Source organism: Hemiscyllium ocellatum, chromosome 18 (assembly GCF_020745735.1).
Source record: "Hemiscyllium ocellatum isolate sHemOce1 chromosome 18, sHemOce1.pat.X.cur, whole genome shotgun sequence".
Taxonomy (NCBI): Eukaryota; Metazoa; Chordata; class Chondrichthyes; order Orectolobiformes; family Hemiscylliidae; genus Hemiscyllium; species Hemiscyllium ocellatum.
In genome coordinates this window covers 57,801,995-57,829,354 of record NC_083418.1, presented here as the reverse complement: position 1 = coordinate 57,829,354, position 27,360 = coordinate 57,801,995, and the positions used below count along the sequence as shown (strand labels likewise).

Below are 27,360 nucleotides of genomic sequence, written 5' to 3'. Positions count from 1 at the left end.
GGGAATCTAATCTAAACAAACTCTGAAGATTCTCCCCTTTGTTTAAAACAAAAAATAACAATCTCTGTTCAGAAATTTCTAATTAACCCCAGCATCAATGGAGAGAAGTCCAGGTTTCCAATATCCTAGAATGACCCTGTTTTTACATTATCCTGCTTGTATAATGTTGAAATAGTGTTTAAATGAATTGACAAGACCAACTATTACAGGGAAATTGCAATGAGACAAATTTGAATTACCCAAAATTCCAGGTTGTGGTGAAGTGGTGAACTATTTCTGCCTGCAGAATAGGAAATCAACTAGAGGACGAGATACTGAAATTTCAGACAGTTAATTTTGGATTAGCTAGACTCATGTTCACTTGTCATCGCTGCATGAGTTAATCTGAGAAGACTTAGGCCACACAGGCATATGAAATCAAAATAGTCTTGCCCGTGCCAAACAACGGAAAAATACAAGATAATTCTTCTCATTTTTCAATCCCTTTTACTGTACAAGATCAGGCCATTATATGCATGAACAAATTGAAAAACAAACTATTTTTTTCATATATTTACCGTGTAATTGTGTTTTAATTAGTATTTTTTACATAAATTAAGTCTCATAAGACCTTCCTCAGCTACCCTGAAGTTCCAATTTTTACAAATTTTTGCATGGGCCTATGATTCAACTTATGAGTTTATTGCATGCAACATTATATTTCTGTCACTATGCTTATAAAAATGGAGTCTGGCTTTGAATTATTGAAATGCATTCAGCAACTGTCCATTTTGGTATTTATAACTACTCAAAAATGATAATAATTATAACATCCTAAATTTGGAGAATCCTGCCTTGAACATTTGACGTGTTCTTGTCAAATAAAGAACAAATAATAGATAGGGAGAGTGTGGTGAAGGGACCAAGTGATGGAGGAGATGCTTAAAATAGTACAACATTGCCACCATGTGGTTTAACTTCTCTAACGACTCCCAGGTAACGTCCACAGCTAAAATGAACTCTGTGGTTTATAATGGGCAGATGTGTAATCTGAGCTATGGCTATTGCTTAACTTGTAAATTCCTTTTTTACTTTGTATGTTTTAAAGTGGTCTCCAATATGGGAGACAGATGGGGATATTTTGTGAGCTTCCATCTTCAGTGCAGACACTTGCTTGTCTAGGAAACACAGGTCATATAAATCAGGTATATAGGTCAGGATACCCGATTCCAGCTTGCTGTGTTTCACAGCGATAGCAGTTTTACGAAGGCTGGAATGCTAACTAGCATAAATCTCACCAAACCTCTGATTTCTTCGCAGATGTGTATCACTCGGGATTTAATGAGTTTTGTGCACATTCTTCAGTGATAACTCAACTCAGTGATGCAGAATCTGTTTTCTTAAAGTTGGGTCACTCTTTCCAGCATCAATTGCCAGTCTAGCTTTTTCTTGCTTAATACAATGCTTTATCTTCATTTCCAGCAGTGCATTTCTCTTTGATGTTGTTATTCAGTATCTTAGATTGCTTACAGCCATTTAATCCACTGTGTTTGCGTTTGTTCTCTGCAAAACAACTCAGCTACATCCACTCCATACTTTTTCTATACCTCCACAATATTTTCCCTTCAAATGATTAATTTTTCCCCTTTTAAAATCGCATTTAAATCAACTTTCATGTTACTTTCAAACAGTACAATCCAGATCCTAAATAATGATTGTGTTACAAGTGCTTTCTTTACATCACCTCCCTTTCACAAATGAGGCCATTTCCCTTCAGATATTCTGTCCTGCTACCTCTTTGGAAACCTCTATCAAATCACTGGTCAAATTTCTCTTTGCTAAGAAGGAAAGGCTTGGCTTCTTTAATCTCTTCATGAATCTGAAGACCCACCTCTGAAGTACATTGTGAAGAAGTAGTACTTAGTGATAATGCCACTGGACCAGTAATCCAGAAACCCAGGCAAATTGTCTGGAGAGACATGAGTTTGAATCCCAGCACAGCAGATGGAGAAATTTCAATTCAATAAATATCTACCATAAAAACACTGCTCCAATGGCAACTATGTATCTATTATCAAATGTTGTAAAAAAGAACCCATCTGGTTCACTAATGTTCTTCAGAAAAGGAAATCTGCCTTTCCTAGTCTGGCCTACATGTGCCTGCCAACCCACAGCAATATGGTTGACTCTTAACTGCCTTGTGTTCAATAAATGCTAGCCTAGCCAGCCATGCCTACATCCCAAACAAATTTTTTTGTCAATGCTTCTGTACCCTCTCAAAAGTGTTTATATTTTCTCTGAAGAATGGCATCCAGAATTGAATGCAATATTCTCGTTGAGGCTGAACCAATGTCTTGTGAAGGTTGATCTTTGTTTTGTATTCCATACATCCATTTGTAAAGCAGCTCTAGTAGAGCTTCCTCAAACAGCCATGCACCTTCAAAGATCTCTGGACACAAACCAAGGTCTCTCTATTACTGTGGACGCTTTATTATTGAATCCTCTTTTTTGTATTCCTTCATGGGATGTGGGTGTTGGGTCCCTCCAGGCTGGGCAACTGTGCAGCCACATCGATGATCCATACACGAATCCACATGCCAGTTGGTGTATGGACACATTGCTTTCTGATTTCAGAAGTCAAATGCTCCACACAAATGTGAAAAATAGGAGAGAATGTAAGTTGGTGGCAAGACCAGCATTTACTGCAAAGGCGGTGGTGAGCTGGCTTCATGAACCACTGCAGTTCATTTGGTATAGGTACTAATGCAGTCGAAGACTATGGTGCTGGAAAAGCTCAGCTGGTCAGGCAGCATCTGAGGAGCAAGTTGATGTTTCGGGCATAAACACTTCAACAGGATTCCTGATGAGGGGCTTCTGCCCGAAATGTTGACTCTCCTGTTCCTCAGATGCTGCCTGACCGGTTGTGCTTTTCCAGCACATACCCTTTGACTCTGATCCCCAGATCTGTAGTCCTCACTTTCTCCATAGGTACTAATGCAGTTCTGTTAAGAAGGAAGTTCCAGGATTTTGAACCAATGGCAGTGATGGAATGACAATTAAATTCCAAGTTGGGATGGAGTGGGACATAGAGAGAAACTTGCAGGTGGTGGTGTTCCCAAGCATTTGCTATTCTTGTTTTCTTAAAATGTAGACTTTATAAGCTTGAAAACTCACAAAAGAATTGGGACATGGAAACAACAATAGCACATTGAGCTCTCTAATGTGTGCACAGCACATCAAGGGGAGCGAGCATTGTAATGCAACCAGCAAGACACATTTGTAAATCTCTCCCATTTCATTGACAAGGGAACACAGCTGACTTATAGGGAATATCTCCCCATCAGAACTAGTGAGTACAATTTCCACGATTGCTGTTTGATCGAAATCAGATCATGTTTATTATGCACACTGGGCACTGAAAATATATTCCTAAAACATGGTCCACATATTGAAAAGAAAAAACAGAAACACCTCCATTTATCCAGAAGATCTCACTGTCTTTGGCTAAATTATCCTAGGTTTGTAATTCAAAATTTGAGGTGACCTAACTGAGGAAAGAAATAATTGATAATTTCCACACATTTCCACCCCTTACTACTGCAATTTAACCTCAATATCCCATCCCACACCAGTTTATGCCAGAAGAAAGTTAAAAATGATATTCTTTTGTACAAAACAAGTGGTGATCAATTCTACATGATACAAAAAAATGAAATAAATTTATAAAAGATTGTGCAATTTAGAAGCAATATGCTCTCATTTCTAGCTCTGTTTCTCTTTCAGCAGATGTTTCCCTGAGTTCCCTAAAACTTTATTTTGTGTTTCAAATTACTGATATCCACAATTGATTGCTTTTATCCCTTTTCTAGCTCCCTCACAGTTTTTGTTAGTAAGTAAGTCTTCTTTCCATTTCACATCATGAGTTCAGCTTATATCACCAGAAAAGATTTTGAAGTTGTAGCGTTGAAATATTTATTTACATTAATATTAGTGTTTCCATATTTGGAAAAAAAATCCTGGTATGATTTTGCTTCATTATTGTTTCATTAGATGGGCCATCAAGCATGAAGGAACTGCAAAGCCTGGCCAGTGGAAACATTCAAAATTGGAGAATCCACTATGGAACAAGTTAACCTACATGTGGCCTGTGCTGCCAGATGGTGAATTGAATGAGGTAATAGCACTTCACTGATAAGTAGACAATATTCAACAAGTCTATAAATTTTTCATATGACATACAAAACTCAGCAATTGATATTTCATCAGTGAAAAATGCATTTGGTTAAAGATTTCAAATGTAAGGTAAAGTGTCCTTGACTTGAGGTACTTGATAATGGAGATTTGAGGTCTTCAATAACTCTAACGAAATTAAATGCAACAATGATTTCATGGAGCTAAACATTACTTATAAAAAAAGGAAATAAACTCGGATTTGTATCATCCTGCTTTATGTTGCTCTGAAACATGTCAAAGCCCTTCATATTCAAGCATTTGTGGCAGCCCTTTTGAATGCTGCAAGATCCAAATAGATGAAATAGAAGATTAAAAACAATAGATGAATGATGAGTAGATCTATTTTGATTATGATTTTTCACATAAGGATAATGAGGCTGGATTTTTAAAGCAATTACGCAGATATAGTTTAATTAAGGAATTGAAATGAATTCAAATATGGAAAAGATGCTTCATCATCCTTTATACAGCGCATTAAAGCAAGGTTGATGATACTTGCTTTACATTCATAGGCAACAGTGCAGAAGGATACATTCAACCCTTCATATCTGTTTTGCCCATTTTACAGGGGCAACTCAGTTTGTGCAACTTCCCTCATCTTTGCTCTGAGATCCTGTTATTTTCTTGCTCCTCAAATAATTGTAAAATTTCCAGCTGAAAGCCCTAACTGAATTTGCCTCCATCAACAACTCAGGCAAACTCAGTTCCTAACCACTCGCTGTGTAAAAACATTTTTCCTCATGTTCCCATTGGTTTCAATATCAATCACCTTAACTCTGTGTGCTCTGGTTCTTGACCCTTTGGCCAATGGGAAGAGTTTCCCTCTATCTTCTTCTAACCATTCATCAGATCATCTCTTAATCTTCCTTGAACAAAAGAAAAAGGAGCAAGAGGAGGGAATTCGACCTTTAAGACCACTCTGCCCATTCAATTAGAACATGGCTGATATGATTATGGCCTGAACTACACTTTCCGGTCTAACCCCAATCACCCTGACTCCGTTACAGATCAAAAGTCTCTTTAAATCAGCATCAAGCATAGTCAATAGCTTGACTTTGTGTAGCAGTGAATTCCAAAGATTACCAAGCCTCAGAGGAAACAGAAATTGTTATTTCAATTTTAAATAGAATGTCTCGTATTCTGAAACCATTCCCTTTGTTCTAGATTCATGCAGGAGTTGAAGTGTTTCCTCAGCATCAGTTCTGTCAAGTTCCCTCTGAATATGATTCAGTCAGATCATTTTCTCGTATCTCTCATTCTTCTAAACTTCAAAGATTAGAAGCCTAACCAGCTTAACCTTCTCTTATTAAATAACACCGTAACCCCAGGAATCAACCTAGTGAAACCAGGAAACTGTAATAGCAGAAACAGATGGCTAGATGTCTGCTTCTCCACATGTGTTTATTATGCATGCTTGACGAAGCTCCAAGATTCTCAGGTGGATTAGCTGAGCAGACATCAATTTGGGCTAACTGAAATGGAGTGCTTACTTTTCTTGATTTACATCTTTATTAAGTAATGATATATTCTTTCAATGATCTATTTGGTCAATGCCTTTCTATTTATTTGAATAAGATTGAGTGTGAGGTGGATACAGCTTTTGTTGTTGATACTATAATGACCTTGTTTGATTGACACTTTTATAGGGTTATAAGAACAGTAGGTTTTCTTTAAAGTGGATTTCTACTTGATGTTCCTTTTCTTCAGCAGTTTAACACTTGCAATTATCAATAAATAATTCAATGGTTCTGTATGTAACGCGTAGTAGACAAATAGACATGACAGGTGTTTGGGTAAAAAATGAGGTCTGCAGATGCTGGAGATCACAGCTGAAAATGTGTTGCTGGTTAAAGCACAGCAGGTTAGGCAGCATCCAAGGAACAGGAAATTCGACGTTTCGGGCATAAGCCCTTCATCTGATGAAGGGCTTATGCCCGAAACGTCAAATTTCCTGTTCCTTGGATGCTGCCTACCCTGCTGTGCTTTAACCAGCAACACATTTTCAGCTATGAAGGGTGTTTGGACAACTTAGAGGTGGTATCAAAATGGAAGAACTATGGGTTATGGAGGGAAAATGGAGGCAGCATACAGATAAGACTATTTAAACTTACCTTTCAAAGTACTCCAGAATCCAAGCCATGTTTGAAGGTTAATGGACAAGCTATGAAATGCTAACAGTCATCGAGAAGCTGGCTCAACTCCAAGAAAATTGGAATGGATTATGAGATGCTAATGCTTGGAATGGAGCCAGTCAGGTTGGGCTAGTAGCATCAATAGCCTCATTTTCAAGCCAAAAAGAAATGGCAGTGCTGGGGTTGAAGGCAGCAGTTCCAAAATCAGATCCTACCCGCCATTTTTAAATTGCCCTTGATTTAGCCCAACTCTGCTAATCGAGGAGAAAGTGAGGACTGCAGAGTTTGGAGATCAGAGTTGAGAGTGTGGTGCTGGAAAAGCACAGCAGGTCAGGCAGCATCTGAGGAATAGGAGAATCGACATTTTGGTCATAAGCCCTTCATCAGGATTCCTGATGAAGGGCTTATGGATGAAACATTGATTCCCCTACTCCAAAGATGCTGCCTGACCTGCTGTGCTTTTCCAGCACCACACTCTTGACTTTGCAAATCTGGTCCATAGTTTCAGATCTTCAAACAGGGTGTGCAATACTAGTACTATGATATAATGTTCACTCTTCCTTGTAAGATTCTTTACCATAGGATCATTAATAAATCTTGTTTAAATAAACATCATGCTTTGCCTTAGGAGGTCTTGTCTCACAAATTTGAGTTTTTTGAGGAAGTGACAAAGATTATTGGTGAGGGTAGGGCACTTGAGGGAAGGAGTTTTTTTCATGGAGGTCTGTGACCTGTAGTGTTACACAAGGTTGAGAGCTGGGACCTTTTTTGTTCATAATAAATAAATAAATGATCAATGATTACTGAGTTTGCAGACAAAATATAAATTGGTGGAGCTATGGATAGTAAGGACAGTAGTCAAAGGATGCAGTAGGACACAAATCAGTTGCAAAGTTGGGTGGAGAAATACAGATGGACTTTAAATTGAACAAGTGTGAGGTAAAGCATTTAGGGAAGTCAAATAAATACAAGAGAAAAATGCATAGTAAATGGCAGGACCCTTAGGTGCCTTGGTATGCAGAGAAATTTCAGCGTTTAAGTCCACAGGCCCCTGAAAATGTCAATACAAGTGAATAAGGTGTTAAACAAAGCATAGAACATGCTTGCCTTCATCAGTTGGGGCATTGAATAAACAATTTGGTAAGTCATGTTGCAGCTGTATAAAACTTTATTAAGGCCACTTATGGATAATTATGTGCAGTTCTTGTCCCCACTGTAGCGATTGAAACAAGGTCAGTCAGGTAGATCTCATAGAACATAAGTTCCCTGACTGGGGCTGTTAATCTGGTCCAATCATGGAGCCCAGGCTGGCAGATTTAAAAACAGGAGTATCAGAGATCCTGTTTACTCTGAGAGCTGGCTCTAGGGAATTGGAGACTGTCCATGTGTAAATAAAGGATAACATGGTGATGGGATACTGGTCTCTATGGAGTCATTTCACACACACTATAGGAAGGATTTGGAGGCTTTGCAGAGGGTACAACCGAGGTTTACCAGGAAGTAGTCTAGATTGCAGTGTATTAACTATAAGATAGGCTAGATAAATTTGAATTGTTTTCGCAAGAGCATCGAAAGCTGATGGGTGACCTGAATGAAGTATGTAAAATTAGGACTAGCATGCATAGGCTGAGTTATCAGAGGCTTTTTAATGGGGTGGAAATATCAAGTCCTAAAGGGAAAGCTTAAAGGAGATGTGCAAGGAAAGTTTTTGACACAGACGGTGGTAGGTGCTGTCAAGTTCTGCTGGGGAGGCCGTTGAAGCAGACATGATGGCAATGTTCAAGAGGCATTTACAAAGACCCATGGATAGGCAGGGTATATCAGGAGACAGACCATGTGCTGTCTGTAAGAATAATAGGGTGGCTATGTAAGGGGATTTTAACTTTCCAAACATAGACTGGGACTGCCATAGTGTTAAGGGTTTAAATGGAGAGGAATTTGTTAAGTGAGTACAAGAAAATTTTCTGATTCAGTATGTTTGTACCTACTCGAGAAGGTGCAAAACCTGACCTACTCCTGGGTAATAAGGCAGGGCAGGTGACTGACGTGTAAGTGGAAGAGCATTTTGGGGCCAACGACCATAATTCTATTAGATTTAAAATAGTGATGGAAAAGGATAGACCAGATCTAAAAGTTGAAGTTCTAAATTTGAGAAAGGCCAATTTTGACGGTATTAGGCAAGAACTTTGGAAAGCTGATTGGGGCAGATATTTGCTGATAAAGATACGGCTGGAAAATGGGAAGCCTTCAGAAATGAGGTAACGAGAATCTAGAGAAAGTATATTCCTGTCAGGGTGAAAGGAAAGGCTGGTAGGTATAGGGAATGCTGGATGATTAGGGAAATTGAGGGTTTGGTTAAGAAAAAGCAGGAAGCATATATAAGGTATAGACAGGATAGATCGAGTGAATCCTTAGATGAGTATAAAGGCAGGAGGAGTATACTTAAGAGGGAAATCAGGAGGGTAAAAAGGGGACATGAGATAACTTTGGCAAATAGAATTAAGGAGAATCCAAAGGGTTTTTACAAGTGCATTAAGGACAGGGTGACTAGGGAGAAAATAGGGCCCCTCAAAGATCAGCAAGGCGACCTTTGTGTGGAACCACAGAAAATGGGGGAGATACGAAATGGGTATTTTGCATCAGTATTTACTGTGGAAAAGGATATATAGAAAATATAGACTGTAGGGAAATAGATGGTGACACCTTGCAAAATGTCCAAATTACAGAGGAGGAAGTGCTGGATGTCTTGAAAAGTATAAAGGTGGATGAATCCCCAGGATCTGATCAGGTGTACCCTAGAACTCTGTGGGAAGCTAGAGAAATGAGTGCTGGGCCTCTTGCTGAGATATTTGTATCATCGATAGTCACAGTTGAGGTGCCAGAAGATTGGAGGTTGACTAACGTGGTGCCACCATTTAAGAAGGGTGGTAAGGACAAACCAGGGAACTATAGACCAGTGAGCCTGATGTCAGTGGTGGGCAAGTTGTTGGGGGGAATCCTGAGGGATAGGATGTACATGTATTTGGAAAGGCAAGAACTGATTAGGGATAGTCAACATGGCTTTGTGCATGGGAAATCATGTCTCACAAACTTGATTGAGATTTTTGAGGAAATAACAAAGAGGGTTGATGAAGGCAGAGTGGTAGATGTGATCTATATAGCTTTCAGAAAGGCGTTCGACAAGGTTTCCCATGGGAGATTGATTAGCAAGGTTAGATCTCACGGAATAGAGGAAGAGCTAGCCATTTGGATTCTGAACTGGCTCAAAGGTAGAAGACAGAGGGTGGTGGTGGATGGTAGTTTTTCAGACTGGAGGCCTGTGACCAGTGGAGTGCCACAAGGATCGGTGCTGGGTCCTCTACTTTTTGTCATTTACATAAATGATTTGGATGTAAGCATAAGAGCAACAGTTAGTAAGTTTGCAGATGATACCAAAATTGGAGGTGTAGTGGACAGCGAAGAGGATTACCTCAGATTACAACAGGATCTTGACCAGATGGGCCAATGGGCAGCGAAGTGGCAGATGGAGTTTAATTCAGATAAACGCTAGGTGCTGCATTTTGGGAAAGCAAATCTTAGCAGGACGTATACACTTAATGGTAAGGTCCGAGGGAATGTTGCTGAACAAAGAGACCTTAGAGTGCAGGTTCATAGGACCTTGAAAGTGGAGTCGCAGGTAGATAGGATAGTGAAGAAGGTGTTTGGTATGCTTTCATTTATTGGTCAGAGTATTGAGTATAGGAGTTGGGAGGTCATGTTGCGGCTGTGCAGGACATTGGTTAGGCCACTGTTGGAATATTGCGTGTAATTCTGGTCTCCTTCCTATCGGAAAGATATGAAACTTGAAAGGGTTCAAAAGAGATTTACAAGGGTTGGAGGATTTGAGCCGTAGGGAGAGTCTGAGCAGGCTGAGGCTGTTTTCCCTGGAGCATCGGAGGCTGAGGGGTGACCTTATAGAGGTTTACAAAATTATGAGGTGCATGGATAAGATAAAGAGATAAAGTCTTTTCCCTGAGGTGGGGGAGTCCAGAACTAGAGGGCATAGGTTTAGGGTGAGATGGGAAAGATATAAATGAGAACTAAGGGGCAACCTTTTCACACAGAGACTGGTTCATGTATGGAATGAGCTGCCAGAGGATGTGGTGGAGGCTGGTATAATTGCAACATTTAAGAGGCAGTTGGATGGGTATATGAATAGGAGGGGTTGGGAGGGATATGGGCCGGGTGCTGGCAGGTGGGACTAGATTGGGTTGGGATAACAGGTCAGCATGGATGGGTTGGACTGAAGGGTCTGTTTCCATCTCTATGACTCTATGTGCAGGTAGAAAAGATTAACATGGCATCAAGATCAATGCTGACACTGTGGTCTGAAGGGCCTGTATCTGCACTGTACTATTCTATGTTCTCTGTGTACACATTGCCACATCCCTCTCCTTATTGCAAAACTACCATTCCATGTCTTCTTCCCCAAGCCCTCTTTCAGTGGTACCCTCACCACCAAACCTACCCCGTCCTCATATTCTCTTTGCCCATCTCCTTTTCAGATGCCCTCCATGCCCAGGTGTGGCAGATGGAGTTCCCAGACATGGCAAAAGGCCATACTGACCTTGGCAAAAAGCATCCCTACCAAAAGGACATACCTCCCAGCCTTGGCTAAAGGCAGCACCCAACCCTCCAATCTTCGCATAAGCCATCTGGCTCCCCATCCCAGTCTCAGCTAAAGGCAGCTCCTGAAACCTAGCTCCTGGCCTCAGCTAAAGATGGCTCACATCTCGACCTCAACTAATGGATGTTCCTGACATCTCCTGCTAGCCTGGTTCTCGGTCCCTGGCAAACATTCCCCTGGCAACTTTCTCACTTTATGCTTCTTGATCATCCAATCACAGATTACTTCTCTTGCATATTTGTTCCTCTTGGCTCATCACTCAGCCTATCAGCAGCAAGCATCGGAGAGAATCAGTCTGTGCTTGGAGGTGTACCTCAACATCATTGCTGTCTGTTCGATGTCCAGGGACAACGTTGCCAATGCTTGGCTGCCCAGAATTCTCCCATGCCTTTTTTGGAAATTATGGAATAGAATAATTGATTTCACCACCCTCTCCCCAAAAATATCTTGAGCATTGCTTATATCTCCCTGCCACGAGTGTAAACCACTCACCCACTTTAGAGTTAAAATAAACTTTGAAGCTCACCCAACAATTATATCCCTTATTTAATTAATACCTCTAGACTTCAACTGTCAGGTCCTGCTGTGACACACTCCTGCTGACAGTCCACTCTTTTCTGTAAAAAGGTCAGAAAAACACTTGCCTCCATTTCCTCACTGACTAAAATTTGGAATTCAGTATTCCGTTGAAGGTCTGCTCCGTAGGAAAGGGCTCAATGCTACTTACTTAATAATATTCAGATTGTACAAACAGCTATAGTTAATTGGATTTAGCTATTTGTACCACTTTCTCACAGTAAATAGGGTTGATATGGGTAGAGGAGAATGGGAACTGGGTGCTGTTATAAAGGGCCAGACCAAAACCAGGATCATAAGGATGATGTCAACTGAATTGTATGCTTTGTTGGAGGAGATTTCAAAAGAATGCATTATATAGGATTTGCAGCTAAATCAAGTTCGCCCAGATTCACAGTTGAGAGTATGGTGCTGGAAAAGCACAGCAGGCCAGGCAGCATCCAAGGAGCAGGCGAATTGACATTTCAGGCATAAGGCCTTCATCAGGAATGAGGCTTGTGGGTCAGGCTGACAGGTAAATGGGAGGGGGATGGGATTGGGGGAGGTTGCTGGGAAAGCGATAGTGGATGAAGGTGAGGGAGAAGGTGATAAGTCGGGGGAGAGTGATGGACTGGTCAGGAGCTGTGGTGCTGAGTTGGAGGCTTGGGACTAGGATAATGTGGGAGAGGGGGAAATGAGGAAGCTGTTGAAATCCAGATTCACAGTTGGAATAATAATTCATCTGTCAGGGTTTGCTGTAATTCAGTGAAGCTGACAATAATCTTTGATACTGGTAGATCCACAGTTAAGCATAGAAATACAAACATTGTTTGCGTGATCACCCATTGCACTGTTCATCTTTTTGTAGATCAAAATTTTAGACACCATTTAAATTGATGTGAACTTATACGTTTGTAGATGCAGTGATAGTATTCAAAAAATTTAACAATGTTAAATTGTGTTAAAAGTGACACAATTATGTTTTTAATATATAATTTCATACTGATGAACAGTCTCTCTGGCTAGGAAAGCTTAATATTTGTGGAATATCACATTATTTGATTATTTTTAAATCCTATAGATGTTTGAAGTCCAAAATTTATATGTTTTAAAAATTTAAGATAAATAGATTAGATTAGATTAGACTTACAGTGTGGAAACAGGCCCTTCGGCCCAACAAGTCCACACCGACCCGCCGAAGCGCAACCCACCCATACCCCTACATTTACCCCTTACCTAACACTACGGGCAATTTAGCTTGGCCAATTCACCTGACCCGCACATCTTTGGACTGTGGGAGGAAACCGGAGCACCCGGAGGAAACCCACGCAGACACGGGGAGAACGTGCAAACTCCACACAGTCAGTCGCCTGAGTCAGGAATTGAACCCAGGTCTACAGGCGCTGTGAGGCAGCAGTGCTAACCACTGTGCCACCGTGCCACCCACAGATAGGCTTGTATCTTAATCCTATGCGCATGGTCCATTCTTTATTTGTACTCTGTAAAATGATTAAATTGTTAAGACGCAATCGATTGTTTAACTTCTTTATGTGCTGTCCATAAGAATACTCCAATATGATTGGCTGATTAGCTTGTTTGATATTATCACCACACCTGTATGCGGCATGGAGGCTCAGTGGTTAGCACTGCTGCCTCATAAGCACCAAAGATGCAGGTTCGATTCCAGCCTCGGGTGACTGTCTGTGTGGAGTTTGCACATTCTCCCCATGTCTGCGTGAATTTCCTCCCAGGATCCAAAGATGTGCTGATTAGGTGAATTGGCCATATTAAATTGCCCACAGTGTTCAGGGATATGTAGGTTAGGTGCATTAGTCAGGCGTAAATGTAGAGTAATAGGGTGGAGATGGTATGTCTGGGTGGGTCACTCTTCAGAGGGTGAGTGTGGACTTGTTGGGCCAAAGGACCTGTTTCCACACTGCAGGGATTCTATGATTTGATACCTGAACTGAACTAAATTTGGGAAAAAAACATTAAATCAATATGACAGAGATCGCAAGAACTTTGTGAGTGACTTTTGCTAAGGTCTGTGGCAACATACTTTTGCTGAATGAAAATGTCAATGAAAAGGCATTAATATTACTTTTTAACTTGTTAAAACTAGGAATACGATTGGCCAATTGAGGGGTCCCTTCTCCCCAATGCTCCGCCGCTGCTAAAACCATCTCAGAGAAATCACGCTGGATACACACCTGTGAGAATAAAGGTCCTGAAGAATGGGGAGAGAGACAAGTCCAGGATATTAACAGTTACAGGACCAGATATCACAAACATGCTCAAGAAAACGTAAGACCACAAAATAGCTTTTCCACTTCAGTCACAGTCACTGAATAACAGTGTAAGAGCAGTTCCTACTGAGAGTTCAGCACAAACAATGTACATGTTGAAGTTCTGAAGATTTCATCTTTCCACTTTCACTAAATGATCCACATTCTTACATTAGGCTGCTGCACTGTAAGAACAAATACTACATCCACTGAAAATGTATTTATTAGCATGTTTTGAAAATGGATTAAAATTATTTGAAATGTAACAAAAATGCTTGAAAAATCCTTAAAGTGATAGGAACAGTCATCTGTTTCTGATTACATACAGTACACTGTCTAGATAATAGCACACTATCAAGGTATATTATCTGCCAGCAATAGTGGCACATGGTCTCTGGTAATCATTCAATTTAGGACTGTTAAAATCTTTGAGCACTTGAACTTAGTATTATTCTCGCTCAAGAGTAGAAATTATTGATTGATCTGCAAAGCAATAATATTCTGCACAAGCTAATTGATTGCAGTGTGAGGGTACTTTTAAATTTAAAAAAAAATCAATTGTTCCAGAGAATTCTTGGTCTCTGCAACAAAATTAAAATTTTCTGTACGTTTAGTCAGGGAATAAAAACATGTGAAGGTGGAGTTTTACACTTTGTTGATTTAGCACTGCATGGATGAAATACTAATTTTGCTCCAAAGTTGGAATAAATCAACAGAAAGGAGATCATTGTGTCTTGACGGGTAAGAACTACACAATTAGCCCCACTCTCTTGCTCTTTCCCTCTGCTTGCAAATGTGTTCCTTTCAAATATTGATCTTATTTCTTTGTAAAGGTTACAATGAATTTGCTTCCCTCAGCCTCTAGACTGTGCATTTCAAATGATAAAAAAATCACTTTGTGCTATTTCCTCATTTCCCTCTTATCCTTTTGCCAATCATCTATGATATGTCCTCTCTGGATACTGGCCCTCCTCCCACCAATACAGACTGTTTTTCCATGTCTATCAAAACCATAGGGAATTGTAAACATAATGTGTTAAACCTCAGTTCAACCTTGTCTGTTAGAAAACAAACAATCCCAGCCTCTCCCCACCATGTAACTGAAATCTCTTATCCATAGTACCATATTTGTAAATCCTCTGCATCCTCTTTAAAGTTTTGTTATTCTTATTTACTGCTATTTCTTACCTCTGAGTCACAAAATTCTGGGTTTGAATCTCACTCCAGAACTTACGTACAAAAATCAAGGACAACATTCCAGTGCAGTACCCAGGAAGAGCAGTAATGTCAAAACTGCTGCCTTTTGGATGAGATATTAAACCAAGAACCCAACTGTATTCTCAGGTGCATGTAAAAGCTTTTCAGCCACTGATTTAAAGAAAAAAGGGGATTATCTGATGTCGTGAATAATATATATTCCACAATGAACTTTGCACAGGATTTATATTGATTATCACATTGCTGTTTGTGTGAATTTGCTGTATGTAAACTGGTGCCACGTTTCACTAATTGTTATCAGTGACTACAATTCAGAAGTACTTCATTGCCTGTAAAGCATTTTGAGATGTCCTGTGGTTGTCAGAAGTGCTAGGTAAATGCAAGTCTTTCTATTTTTTGCTAAAGCATGTGCCCAGAATCGGAGGTAGTGCTCTAGCTCTGATCAAACCACTGTTCTATAAAGGTTCAGCCTTTGTACACGATTACTATATTTTCAAAACCAAGAATCCCATATACTTTTCAATAGTCCATCAACTTGCCCTCGACATAGAGACTGCCCAGGAGGCTATTTGGACTTTTTTGGCAGGCTTTAAACTAAAACACAATTAATTCAAGTATGTTGACAACATAGACACCGCCACCCACATTGTAGAAGCGTGTAAAATCCAACTGATGGGAAAAATATGCCACCATCGCACACAGCCATATATAAGCCAAGCTCTCTCCTAGTCTGGTACTAGCTGCAGTTTAAACATAGCATGACAGTTACAATTCGTTCTAGTGTGTCCTACCTCAAATCTGAAAAAGGAAACATTGCAACATTTTCAGACTTGCCTCATTTAAGTCAATTAGTATGTTCATGTCTAATTGTGTGTTGTTTTTGATTTTTTTTTAGCAGCACACTTACTGATTGTCAGTCTCATTTACAGACATCTTAGGCTCCGTGTTTCATGGGGCATAAGAAAATGGTGAGAAGGCACTTGTAATTTGCAGTTGCTACAGTGAACACATTCATTGCAGATACTGTGCACAATCCTGGCCAGCCTTACTGAACAATCTCCCACTGTGATGACTGACACAAAAAAGGCTCAAATCTCCATTTTCAAGCTGGCTTTGCAGCGATAGTCCTCATTCTCGATTATAAACCTCCCTTACCCAGGATGTTTTTCTGCTTCTTCATGCAATCTAAACCATGCCACCCCTGGGTTGTTTCTTCCCTTTGTGTGAGTGGTCATCTTTTTATTTAATTCATACATGTTTCAAACCACTTCATGAGAAGTCTACTTTCGCTACGGACAAGCAATTGTGATTTTCATAATGTTTCACTTCTACACAATTTAATATTGCAGCCAGACACTATGGTAACTCTGAATTAACTAAGTGGCCATTTTTTATTTGTTATTTTGGCCATTAGTGGTGGAGACTAATGCTTATGAGGGAATTGAATCCAACCCCAGACTTGTACACATTTGCATTTTTTTGCTTTTCTTGTATTTTACTGCTTTTACAGAATTGTAATCAAGAACAGGGACTCTGATCATTTTTGCCCCGATCTAGCATAGTAAATATTGGATATCAGGAGACTATTTAATTCCACAAGACCTTTCTGCCAATCAATTAGATCATGGCCCTATTTTAGGTTTGATAATGGTGCATTTTAACTCAATTTACTAATCCCAGTTCACTATAGACCTATGTAAAACAAATAATCAATCCCAGGTTCTAAATTTTTTATTGCTCCCTCAGTTCCACGTCTTTTAGGGCGAAATAGCTTCAGATTTCCATCATGCTATGTGTGAAGACATCCTTTCTGACAACGTACCTGAATGGCCTCGCTTAGACATGTTTAATCAAACTGTTCAACCGAGTTATGGTGCACCTTGAGAACAAATGGGTCTTGAACAGGAAGTCTTGTTGACGGACTAGCTCTCATTTTAAGGTTAATCCTCCTTTTTTCGGTGCATCATTATTCATTGAAGTAGTTTATCTACTCTATTAACTGCAATCATCTTAAACATCTCAATTTGATTACCTCTTAATGTTCCAGACTCAAAGGCAGACAATTCTAATCTAAGCAACCCTGTCCTTCTAATTTAACCCATCTTGACATGATCTTGCTGAATCTGTGCTATGTTCCGACCATCTCCTTCCTGAGGGTAGGTGACCTCTATTGAAACCACTATTCAGAATGTGGTCTAGCCAGAGCACTAGATAATACAGTTGGAGCATAATTTCCTGATAAGTGAGAACAGTTGTAATACTTCTGCTGTCAAGTCAGCAAAGTCAGATTAAAATATAAGCTGCATTTGGGCCTGTATACTCCTGTGTTACACTGGGTGGTGCTCTAACCCATCAGAAGAGCCAAGCAGCATGAGCACAGCAAACAATCAAGTAAAATGGACACAAATAAAGAAGGTGCAGCTGGAAATAACTTGGTAAGAAACAAACTTCCATGGATTAAAAAGGGGAAGATATTTCCTATTATTTCTTTAATCCTTTTTGGCAGTAATTGAGATAATGGCAAATTGAATATTTTGGACTATTTCTCAGAGGATGGTTGGTGAGTTTCCAAATGAGAAATTTCCAACAAAACTATAAATCATTAGACCATAGGGGTATAACAAAAGTCTGGATAAGAATCTTGTTACAAAGCAGAATGGAAAGAAAGAAAGCGTAGAACCCCTGTCAGATCCATTTATATAATGGTCACATTGACTAGAGATCCAAGAAGAGGTAGAACAGTGGAGAAAGGGGATGCAGCAACAGATTTGTAAGAGGGTTATTGGTAATATAAGAAAATGCAAAACAAATGAAGTTTGACCTTTTCAGACATGCAGTATATTACTCAATGCTCAAACACTGGGGAACATAGTGAATTTTGACATGAAAATCCAGATAGCCCCTGGGAGTATCAGCAGGCACATAATTACAATAGTTTTTAAAGGAAAAACTAACATAATTCTGGAGCGATATACAGAATAACATAAAGTATAGTCCTGCTCTGTGCCCACAAACTGAGCTGAATAAGCAATTTGGAGTTATAAAGTTTTATAACTCAGAAACAGACCTTTGGGCCAACTTGTCCATATTGAACAATATCTTAAATTAATCTAGTTCCAATTGCCAGCATTTGGCCCATATTCCTCGAAACCCTTCCTATTCAAACACCCATCCAGATGACCTTTGAGTGCTGTAATTGTACTAGCTTCCACCACTTTCTCTGGCAGCTCATTCCATACAGGCGGCAACCTCTGCGTGAAAATTGCCCCTTAGGTCCCTTTAAATCTTTCCTCTTTCACCTTAAGCCTATGCCCTCTAGTTTGGACTCCCCCCATCCCAGAGAAAAGATTTTGGCTATTCACTCTATCCATGCTCCTCATGATTTTATTAGCCTCTGTAAGGTCACCGTTTGGCCTCCAACAGTGCAAGAAAACAGCCCCAGCCTTTTCAGCACTTTTTTTATAGTTCAAAACCTTCAACCCTGACAATAACCTTGTAAATATTTCTGCACCCTTTCAAGTTTAACAACACCTTTCCTATAGTAGGGAGACCAGGATTAAACACAATGTTCCAACAGTGGCCCTACCAATGTCCTGTACAGCTTTAACATGATTTCCCTACTCTTATACTCATTCTGGGGAGAAAGCAGTTCTCTTTACGGGTTCAATTCCCGCCTCGGGCAACAGTGTGTGTGGAGTTTGCACATTCTCCCAAGTGTCTGCGTGGGTTTCCTCTAGGTGCTTTGGTTTCCTCCCACAGTCCATAGATGTGCAGGTTAGGTGAATTGGCTGTGCTAAGTTACCCATAGTGTTAGGTGCATTAGTCAGGGGTGAATGTAGGGGAATGGGTCTGGGTGGGTTGCTCTGGAGGGTCGACGTTGGGCCGAAGGACCTGTTTCCACACTGTAGGGAATCAAATCTAATCTAATCTAAACTGCTGAGTTTCCTGACTCATTTCAGAATTTATGCCATAGTTACTAATACTGAAGCAGACTCTGAATTACACAGTGGTATCCATACTTAAAATGTTAAAAGTATCCCACCTCTCCATGTGAAGCACCTGAAGTTTCCAACATGGAAAATAGCTGCAAACATGTGAAATTACCCTTATTAAGGACACTGGATTTGTTTAGTGCAAGTGGATTTTGTAGTCACTTCAGAGACATTCTGCCATGAGTAGAAAAAAAAAATTCTCTGACCTTACAGAATTTGTTGCAGAGACCAGCAAACTGAAATAACTTGATTCTGAAATGTGAGTTAATTTCACATGAGCTTGGCCTCAATTTTCTGATCTCAGTTCTCAACCCATTATCTGACCCCAGAAGCCAGTAAAGTATTGCTGACTTCTGGGGGGTATTTGACACCCAGAGGATGTTGGTGCCACAGGAATGAGATGGGGAGAGTCAGTGGTGTGGATTTTTTTTTAAAAACTTGAGATTCCTGAGATAGCAAATGCAGATTCCAATGCATGTCTATTTATACTCAAATATTTTATTTGTTTGTTTGTCATGTTTGAATATTGTGGGCTGGGAGGTTTGTAAGGAAAGAAAGATTTACAATTTTCTAACTCCACCCATAATGTCCCAAAGCACTTTGCTGCAATTGGAAATACTTTTGAAGTTTAATCACTGTCATTATGTGAGGAAGGGACTATTGCCTCAATGGTGGATTATGAACATAAAATAACTTTTAGAATCTGCAGCAAGAGAAACATTTACAAATTAATATGCAACCCATGAACTGCATGTGTGAATCTAAATAGCTTATGAATGGACGAAGTATGGACTTACCAACTGTGGAACAATAAACTGCTTCTTCAAACAAATGCAAGATTCAGTGAAGAATTGAAAAGTTGGTTTGAAGACAGTATAAACTGGTGCAAATAATGAATACACTTATTTCTATTATTAGCAAACCTCTTAAAAATACTGAGAAATCGGTCAGCTGTGTTCAGTTCAAGCAGAATCATTCAATCTCAGGGATGACTAAAACTTCGACACAGATAATGAGCTGCACGTGGAGCGATCTGCTGTAATGTTGAATCAGAAGCCCATATCACGAATCACCCAATATTCTTGAACTTACTGACTTACATTAATTCTTTATCCACCATAGAGTCAGAGAAATGTACAGCACAGAAACAGATCGTTCTGTCCAACTCGTCCATGCTGACCAGATATCCTAACCTAATCTAGTCCCATTTGCCAGCCCTTGGCCCAGATCCTTCTAAACACTTCCAATTCATATACCCATCCAGATGACTTTTAAATGTTGCAATTGTACCAGCCTCCACCACTTCCTCTGGCAGCTCATTCCATACATGCATAATCTTCTGCTTGAAAAAGTTGCCCCTTAGGTCCCTTTCAAATTTTTCCCTTCTCACCCTAAACCTATTCCCTCTAGTTTTGGAATCCCCACCCCAGAGAAAAGATTTTGTCTTTTTACCCTATCCATGTCCCTCATGATTTTATAAACCACTATAAGGTCATCCCTCATCCTCTGATGCTCTGGGGAAAACAGCCCTATTCTATTGGGCCTCTCCCTACAGCTCAAATCTTCCAACTCTGGTAATATCCTTACTATAAATCTTTTGCTATAAATTCTGTGTCTTATGATTCTGTCCCACTAGTTATCTGATGAAGGAACAGTATTCTGAAAACTCGTGCTTCCAAATAAACCTGTTGGATTATAATTTGGTGTTGTGTGATTTTTAACTTTATCCACCCCAGTCCAACAATGGCACCTCCACATCATAACATCCTTGTAAACCAATATCTCAACTTTAAATATCTCTCCGTGCCTTTGTCTTGCTCTACTGCAGTAAACATCTCTAGTCTAAAAAGCTTGAAATACCACACTTCTTCAATTCTAATGCTCTCTCACATATTGCTAATTTCCTTCATCCCACTATGCAGCACCATCCCTTCAGTCACCCAGAGGCTAACTCCGTAAATTCAATATTTTCAAGGCTGATCCAATAAATCAATGGCTTTTACTTGCTTCATTCCCATATCCTTGAGAGCAACTGGTAATCAGAAAATAATCAATTGTACCTTAAACATGCTCAAAGAATGAACCTCCACAGCTCTCTGGTAGATAATTCCAAAGCTTCATAAATTGCTCAGTAAAATAATTTCTCATCTTAGACCTAATTGGCATCCCACTCATGATTAAATTGTGCCCACTGTCATCTTGGGAAAACGTCTGATGAATCTTTACTACACTCTCTCTCTGAAAATAACATCTTTCCTGAGATAAGACCACCAAGACTGCATGCAGCACTATCGAAGTGATCTAACCAAACTTTAATACAACTGAGGCAAGGCTTCAATGCTCCCTTCATAAACCTTCACTTGCTCCCTACCTCTAGCTCCCTAGTTAAGATGCCCCTAACTATTTGGAAAACCTTTAGTCACCTGTCCTCATGTCTCCTTTACTCTGTGTCATATTGTTTTGTTTAATTATAGCCCAGTGAAGCAATTTAGGAAAATCTATTAAATGTTTATATAATGACTTTATAGTTATGGTTAAAACATAGCAGCCAACTTAGACACAGCAAAACCCCTCACACAGAAACAAGAAAATCTCTGTTCTAGTGATGATGATGGTGGAGACATACCACCTAGAATGCCAGGAAGACTCCTTTTCTCAACAATTACCCCTATAAAAACATCAGGGCATTCTTGCTTGCTTCTCTGGGGGTTCAAAAGGTGTAGTATTGTTTGTAAGCCATGATTTAGGGGTGCCAGTGTTGGACTGGGGTGGGCAAAGTCAAAAATCACACAACACCAGGTTATAGTCCAACAGGTTTATTTGGGAGCACTGCCATCAGATTGACAACCACCTGATGAAAGACCAGCACTCTGAAAGTTAGTGCTTCCAAATAAACCTGTTGGACTATAACCTGGTGTTGTGTGATTTTTATCATTGTTAGTAAGCACATGGAAGTGACCTAAAAATAAAATGAAGAACTACAGATGCTGGAAATCTCTGCACATTCTGAAGAAGGGTCACTGGACCCAAAATGTTGCTTTCTCTCCTGAAATACCTGCTGAGTCCCTCCAATAATTTTTGTTCCTATGCAAATGTCTTATTTGGGTCAAAAGTCTAACCAATTACATGGGCAACAATTTGTTTCAGAAAATGTTACAGTGCTTAGCCAGAAAAAGGAAAGAGATACAATCTGAAAATTCAGATAAATGAAGTTCAGTTTTGATTTCGCAATGACATTACAGCTCCCACAAAGAACATCAAACATGTGGGCAGCACGGTGGCACAGTGGTCAGCACTGCTGCCTCACAGCGCCTGAGACCCGGGTTCAATTCCCGACTCAGGCGACTGACTGTGTGGAGTTTGCACGTTCTCCCCGTGTCTGCGTGGGTTTCCTCCGGGTGCTCTGGTTTCCTCCCACTGTCCAAAGATGTGCGGGTCAGGTGAATTGGCCATGCTAAATTGCCCGTAGTGTTAGGTAAGGGGTAAATGTAGGGGTATGGGTGGGTTGCGCTTCGGCGGGTCGGTGTGGACTTGTTGGGCCGAAGGGCCTGTTTCCACACTGTAAGTCTAATCTAATCTAATCTAAAAAACTTGTCTGTTTTCTGGTCTTATTCATTGCTTAACTTCCACACTTATCTCTGATTATAAGCATTTACAGGGCTTTTCTTTAAAATGGTGCCAAGTTCATTTCAGTTAATAACACAAATATATTCAAAGAGAAGATAGTTTTCTGAAATCTGTTTCATTAAATAATATTAGTAGGGAACTGAAGGGCAGGGGACCTCAAAGTCCATCACAGAAGTGGCTTGGTAGCACAACTACTGATACAGCTGTCAAGTCCTAAAGGATATAGATGCTAGACTGAGTCTGCAGCAGGTGGTGAGGGAACCAACAAAAAGGAAAGATCTATGTGACCTTGACCTTACCAACTTACTTATCACAATTGAGTCCATCCATGATAGTGTTGGTAAGAGATGCCACTGCACAATCCTTGTGGAGACAAAGTCCTGTTTTCATACTGAGGAAACCCTCCTTTGTGATACATAGTACCATCACCATGCGAAATAGGATAGCCCTGAAATTGATTGAGTAACTCAAAACTGAGCATTCATGATGTAAGCCATCAGCAGTAGAATTTTATTTAACCACCGTCTATAACCACATGACCTGGCATATCCTCTACTCTACCATGACCATTATGCCAGGAGATCAAAGCACAGCATGCTGTGCTTTGACCAGCAACACATTTGCAGCTGTGATCTCCAGCATCTGCAGACCTCATTTTTTACTTATGCCAGGAGATCAAACTAGTTCAAAGAAAAATGCAGAAGCACATGCCAGGAGCAGCACAAGACATACCCAAATATGAGATGCCAAATTGGTAAAGGTACAACAGGACTACTAGCATGCCAAACAGTGGAAGCAGCATGCAACAGATTGGGTTAATTGATCCCACAACTAACAGAGCAGATCTTAGCTTTGTAGCCCTTGTATAGTTAAGAAAGATGGTAAAAAAAAACAACCAAGAGGAGATGGAGGCTTCATAAATATGGGGAAGGACAGAATGTCAGTGCAAAAGACAAGACTAAAGTATTTGAATCTATCTTCAGCCAGAAGTGCTGAGTGGTTGTTCCGTTGTGGCCTCCTCTGGAGGCCCCAGTCATGCAGATGCCAGTTTTCAACCAAATTAATTTATTCCAAGGGATATCAAGAAATGGCTGAAGGCATTGGATAATGCAAAGGGCTATGTACCCTGACAACATTCCAGCAATAAAACTGATGATGTGCCGTAAACAAGCCAATCCCTGGACAAGGTATTCGAGTACAGGTATAGTTACAACACTGGTATCTAACCACCAACATGTAAAATTGCTATCAAGCAATAGAGTCAGAGTCATACACCACAGAAATAGGCCCTTCGGCCCAACTCATCCATGCTGACCAGCTTTCCTACACTGACCTAATCTTCTTTGCCTGCATTTGACCCACATCTATCCAAATCTTTTCAACCCATATACGTGTCCAAATGTCTTTTAAATGTTATAATTGTACCTGCTTCTGCCACTTCCTTTGGTAGCTTGTCCCATGTATACACCACACTGTATGTTAAAAGGTTACCCGTCAGGTTCCCTTTTAAATCTTTCTCCTCTCTCCTTAAACCTAGGCCTTCTAGTTTTGGAATCCCGACCCTGAGGAAGAGACCATGACCAGTCACCTCATCTATGCTCCTCATGATTTTATAAGCCTGTATAAGGTCACCCCTTGGGATCAACCCAGCAATCCCTTCTTTGAACTTCGTCTATTGCCAGTATATCTTCCCTTAGATAAGGGGGATCCAAACTGCTGTGGGCTTTGCTCTTGTTGTGGGGCTTTTACAAATTCTCCTTCAGATACAATCTCACAAAGAGGGTTTCAGATAATGGGGGAGAGCAGATAAAGCCAGACCAGAGTGAGGAGACAAAGGAAGGGAAGATGAACGAGTGTGTAGGAGTTAAGACAGGGTTAGCAGTACTTGCAAAGGGATGATCTATTCATTGATACAAAGTAGAAGTTGCTGGAAAAGCTCGGGAAGTCTGGCAGCATTTGTGAAGAGAAATCCAGAGTTAATGTTTCGGTTCCGGTGACTCTTCCTCAGAAGTTCTGGTTTTTCTTCATAAATGAGGATTTGAGCTATAAAGAGAGGCTGAACAGGCTGGAGCGTCTGGAGGCTGAAGGGTTTCCTTGTAGAGGTTTACAATATTATGAGGGGCATGGATATGATAAATAGACAAAGACATTTCCTGGGTTCAGGGAGTCCAGAACTAGAGGGCGTAGGTTTAGGGTGAGAGGGGAAAGATATAAAAGAGACTAAGGGACAAACTTTTTCACACAGAGGATGGTACGTGTATGAAATAAGCTGCCAGAGGAAGTGGTGGAGGCTGGTATAATTGCAACGTTTAAGAGGCATTTGGATGGGTATATGAATAGGAAGGGTTTGGAGGGATATGGACCGGGTGCTGGCAGGTGGGACGAGGTTAGGTTGGAATGTCTAGTCAGCATGAACGGGTTAGACCAAAGGGTCTGTTTCTGTGCTGCACATCTCTATGACTCTATGAAATGCTGCCAGACCTGCTTAGCTTTTCCGGCAACTGCTGTTTTTGTTTCTGACTCACAGCATCCACAATTCTTTTGGTTTTATCTACAAATTGATTCTTATTTTTGGTTCCATCAGGACCAAAGAGTTCCTGATCTCATAATAACCTTGATCTAAATATGACCAAAACAGCTACAGTGTAGAGGTGAGGGGAAGGTGACTGCCCTGACATCAAGGCAGCATTTGACCAAGTAAGGAAGCAAGAGCCCTAGCAAAACTGGAAACAATGAGAAATGGGGGAAAACCCTCTGCTAGTTCAAGAGCAGTCCCCACCAACCAACTTTCACCAATCTACTGGTGCAATATTTAATGTATTCACAGCAAGTGCACTGGATATCTAAGCATTCTGCTGTCTTAAAGAAATCCCAATTTCTAATAGCAACAAAACTGTATCTCACAGTCCTCATTTTAGAGTGAGTTGAACAAGGGAGCTAATTTTTAGTCTGTTGATATTTTTGAAACTGATTTATCCCACATTAACTGTACAGTTGTGAAAATTCTGCTGTTATAAATCAATCCATTAAGCAAAGCTGATCCTGAAATTGAAATCTCTGATGCATGGAAAATTAGTATCAGGTATGTTATTAACCAGTCTATATAACAAAATCCTTTTGAGTATTTTCTGAGTACTTCAAATGAAACAAATTTTTGATGCGTTCAGTCATGTAAATACAACTACTACACGTTTATTGCTGCCACGGTCTCTGACATGGAAATACCATTCTGTTGTTCTCATTAAGGTACTGTATGTTGGATAGTTCTTCTAAATGCGTATTACTATTCCTATTACATCATACCAGCAGGAAAATTGAGGATGTACCATTTTGTCTTCATTGAGCAGTTGAAGATATATAGGAGATTGTTATTTGCCTGTTCCTTACCTCTTTGACTGATGGTTTAGATTGTACATTTGTCAAGCATAGGATATTTTTCTGAGGTGGGAGGAAAAGAAAAAATTGAACAACTGTAGAAAATGTATGAAATTGCTTATTTCAAATTACCTGATAATTATGGTTTTATATTCCGATTACTGAATTACAGGTGCATGGCTCATTGGTAGCCTTTGTGGATTTATTCCTGTAAAGCACAATTGAGTCCCTGTTAATACTCAGCCTTACAAGTACAAAATTGTAGGTTGGATTTGTACAGTGCATACGTAGCTTTGAGGCTAGCAAGAGAAAAAAAATGTGCCTGAGATTACCATACAAATGTTTGTGTAGATTACATTTCTAAGACTAATGTTTTTGCCAAAAAGCGAGGAGTCGATTTTTACACAAGCACAATTTTTGACGGGCTGAACTCCACACTTTATTTCCTTACTGCAGAATTGTCAGGTTAGAGACTCTTCTCTTCAACCCTGTTATGTTGTGTCCCACAACAGATGTGCAAAATACCTTTAAGGGACATGCTCATAAAGTTTGTCAATGTATCATAGCATGTAACCTAATTCATAGACACCACTTTATTGAGCTCAGTTCTCTTGCAGCATTACACACGGAAGGGAGTTTGTTACAGTTCGTCTGAATTATTTTGCTTGCAAGTTATTGCGATTGTAATGTACATACGTAGATAGCAGGTGCTGTTTTAAAAGTTCGTTGAACTGTTCAGACTAATGACCTACATCTCATCCTTTTTGCTATGGGAACTAATGTAAATATTACAGCTTGATAATGATGGATCATCAGTATATCAGCTACCACCTTACACCATGGTGACAATATGATATTAAGTACCAGTAACTGCTTATAAAGGAAACCTCACCGAAGATTATAATGTGGAGGTGCCAATGTTGGACTTGGGTGCACAATGTTGAACATGACACAATACTAGGTTATAGTCCAGCAGGTCTATTTAAAAATACAAGCTACATAAGACACAGAATTTATAAGTAAAAGATCAGTGTCATACAACTAATGCAATGTATCAGACTTAATAGCCATCTAGCTTTGTCGAATACATCGCATCAGTTGTATGATACTTTGATCTTTTACTATAAATTGTGTCCTATCTATCCTGCCCATTAACGACCTGAAAACTGCTCTGAGAGCTTGTATTTTCAATAAACCTGTAGGACTATAGCCTGGTGTAATTGCCATTTTTAATGAAGATTAGACAGCTGTGCATCATAAAGCATTTGAATGACCAGAAACAGTACATTTATTTGTGT

At 40.0% G+C, this 27,360-nt stretch overlaps 1 protein-coding gene across 1 annotated transcript in view; it reads left to right on the top strand.

Annotated features, from left to right (window-relative positions):
• The first annotated feature begins 4,060 nt into the window (after positions 1-4,060).
• The window catches only part of LOC132824312 (doublecortin domain-containing protein 1-like), a 115,382-nt gene continuing 92,082 nt past the window's right edge, over positions 4,061-27,360 (top strand). Inside the window, exons 1-2 of the mRNA XM_060838658.1 lie at positions 4,061-4,153; positions 13,688-13,869. Coding sequence (XP_060694641.1) covers positions 4,118-4,153; positions 13,688-13,869 — 218 coding nt within the window. The 5' untranslated portion in view covers positions 4,061-4,117. The remainder of the gene's footprint in view (positions 4,154-13,687; positions 13,870-27,360) is intronic.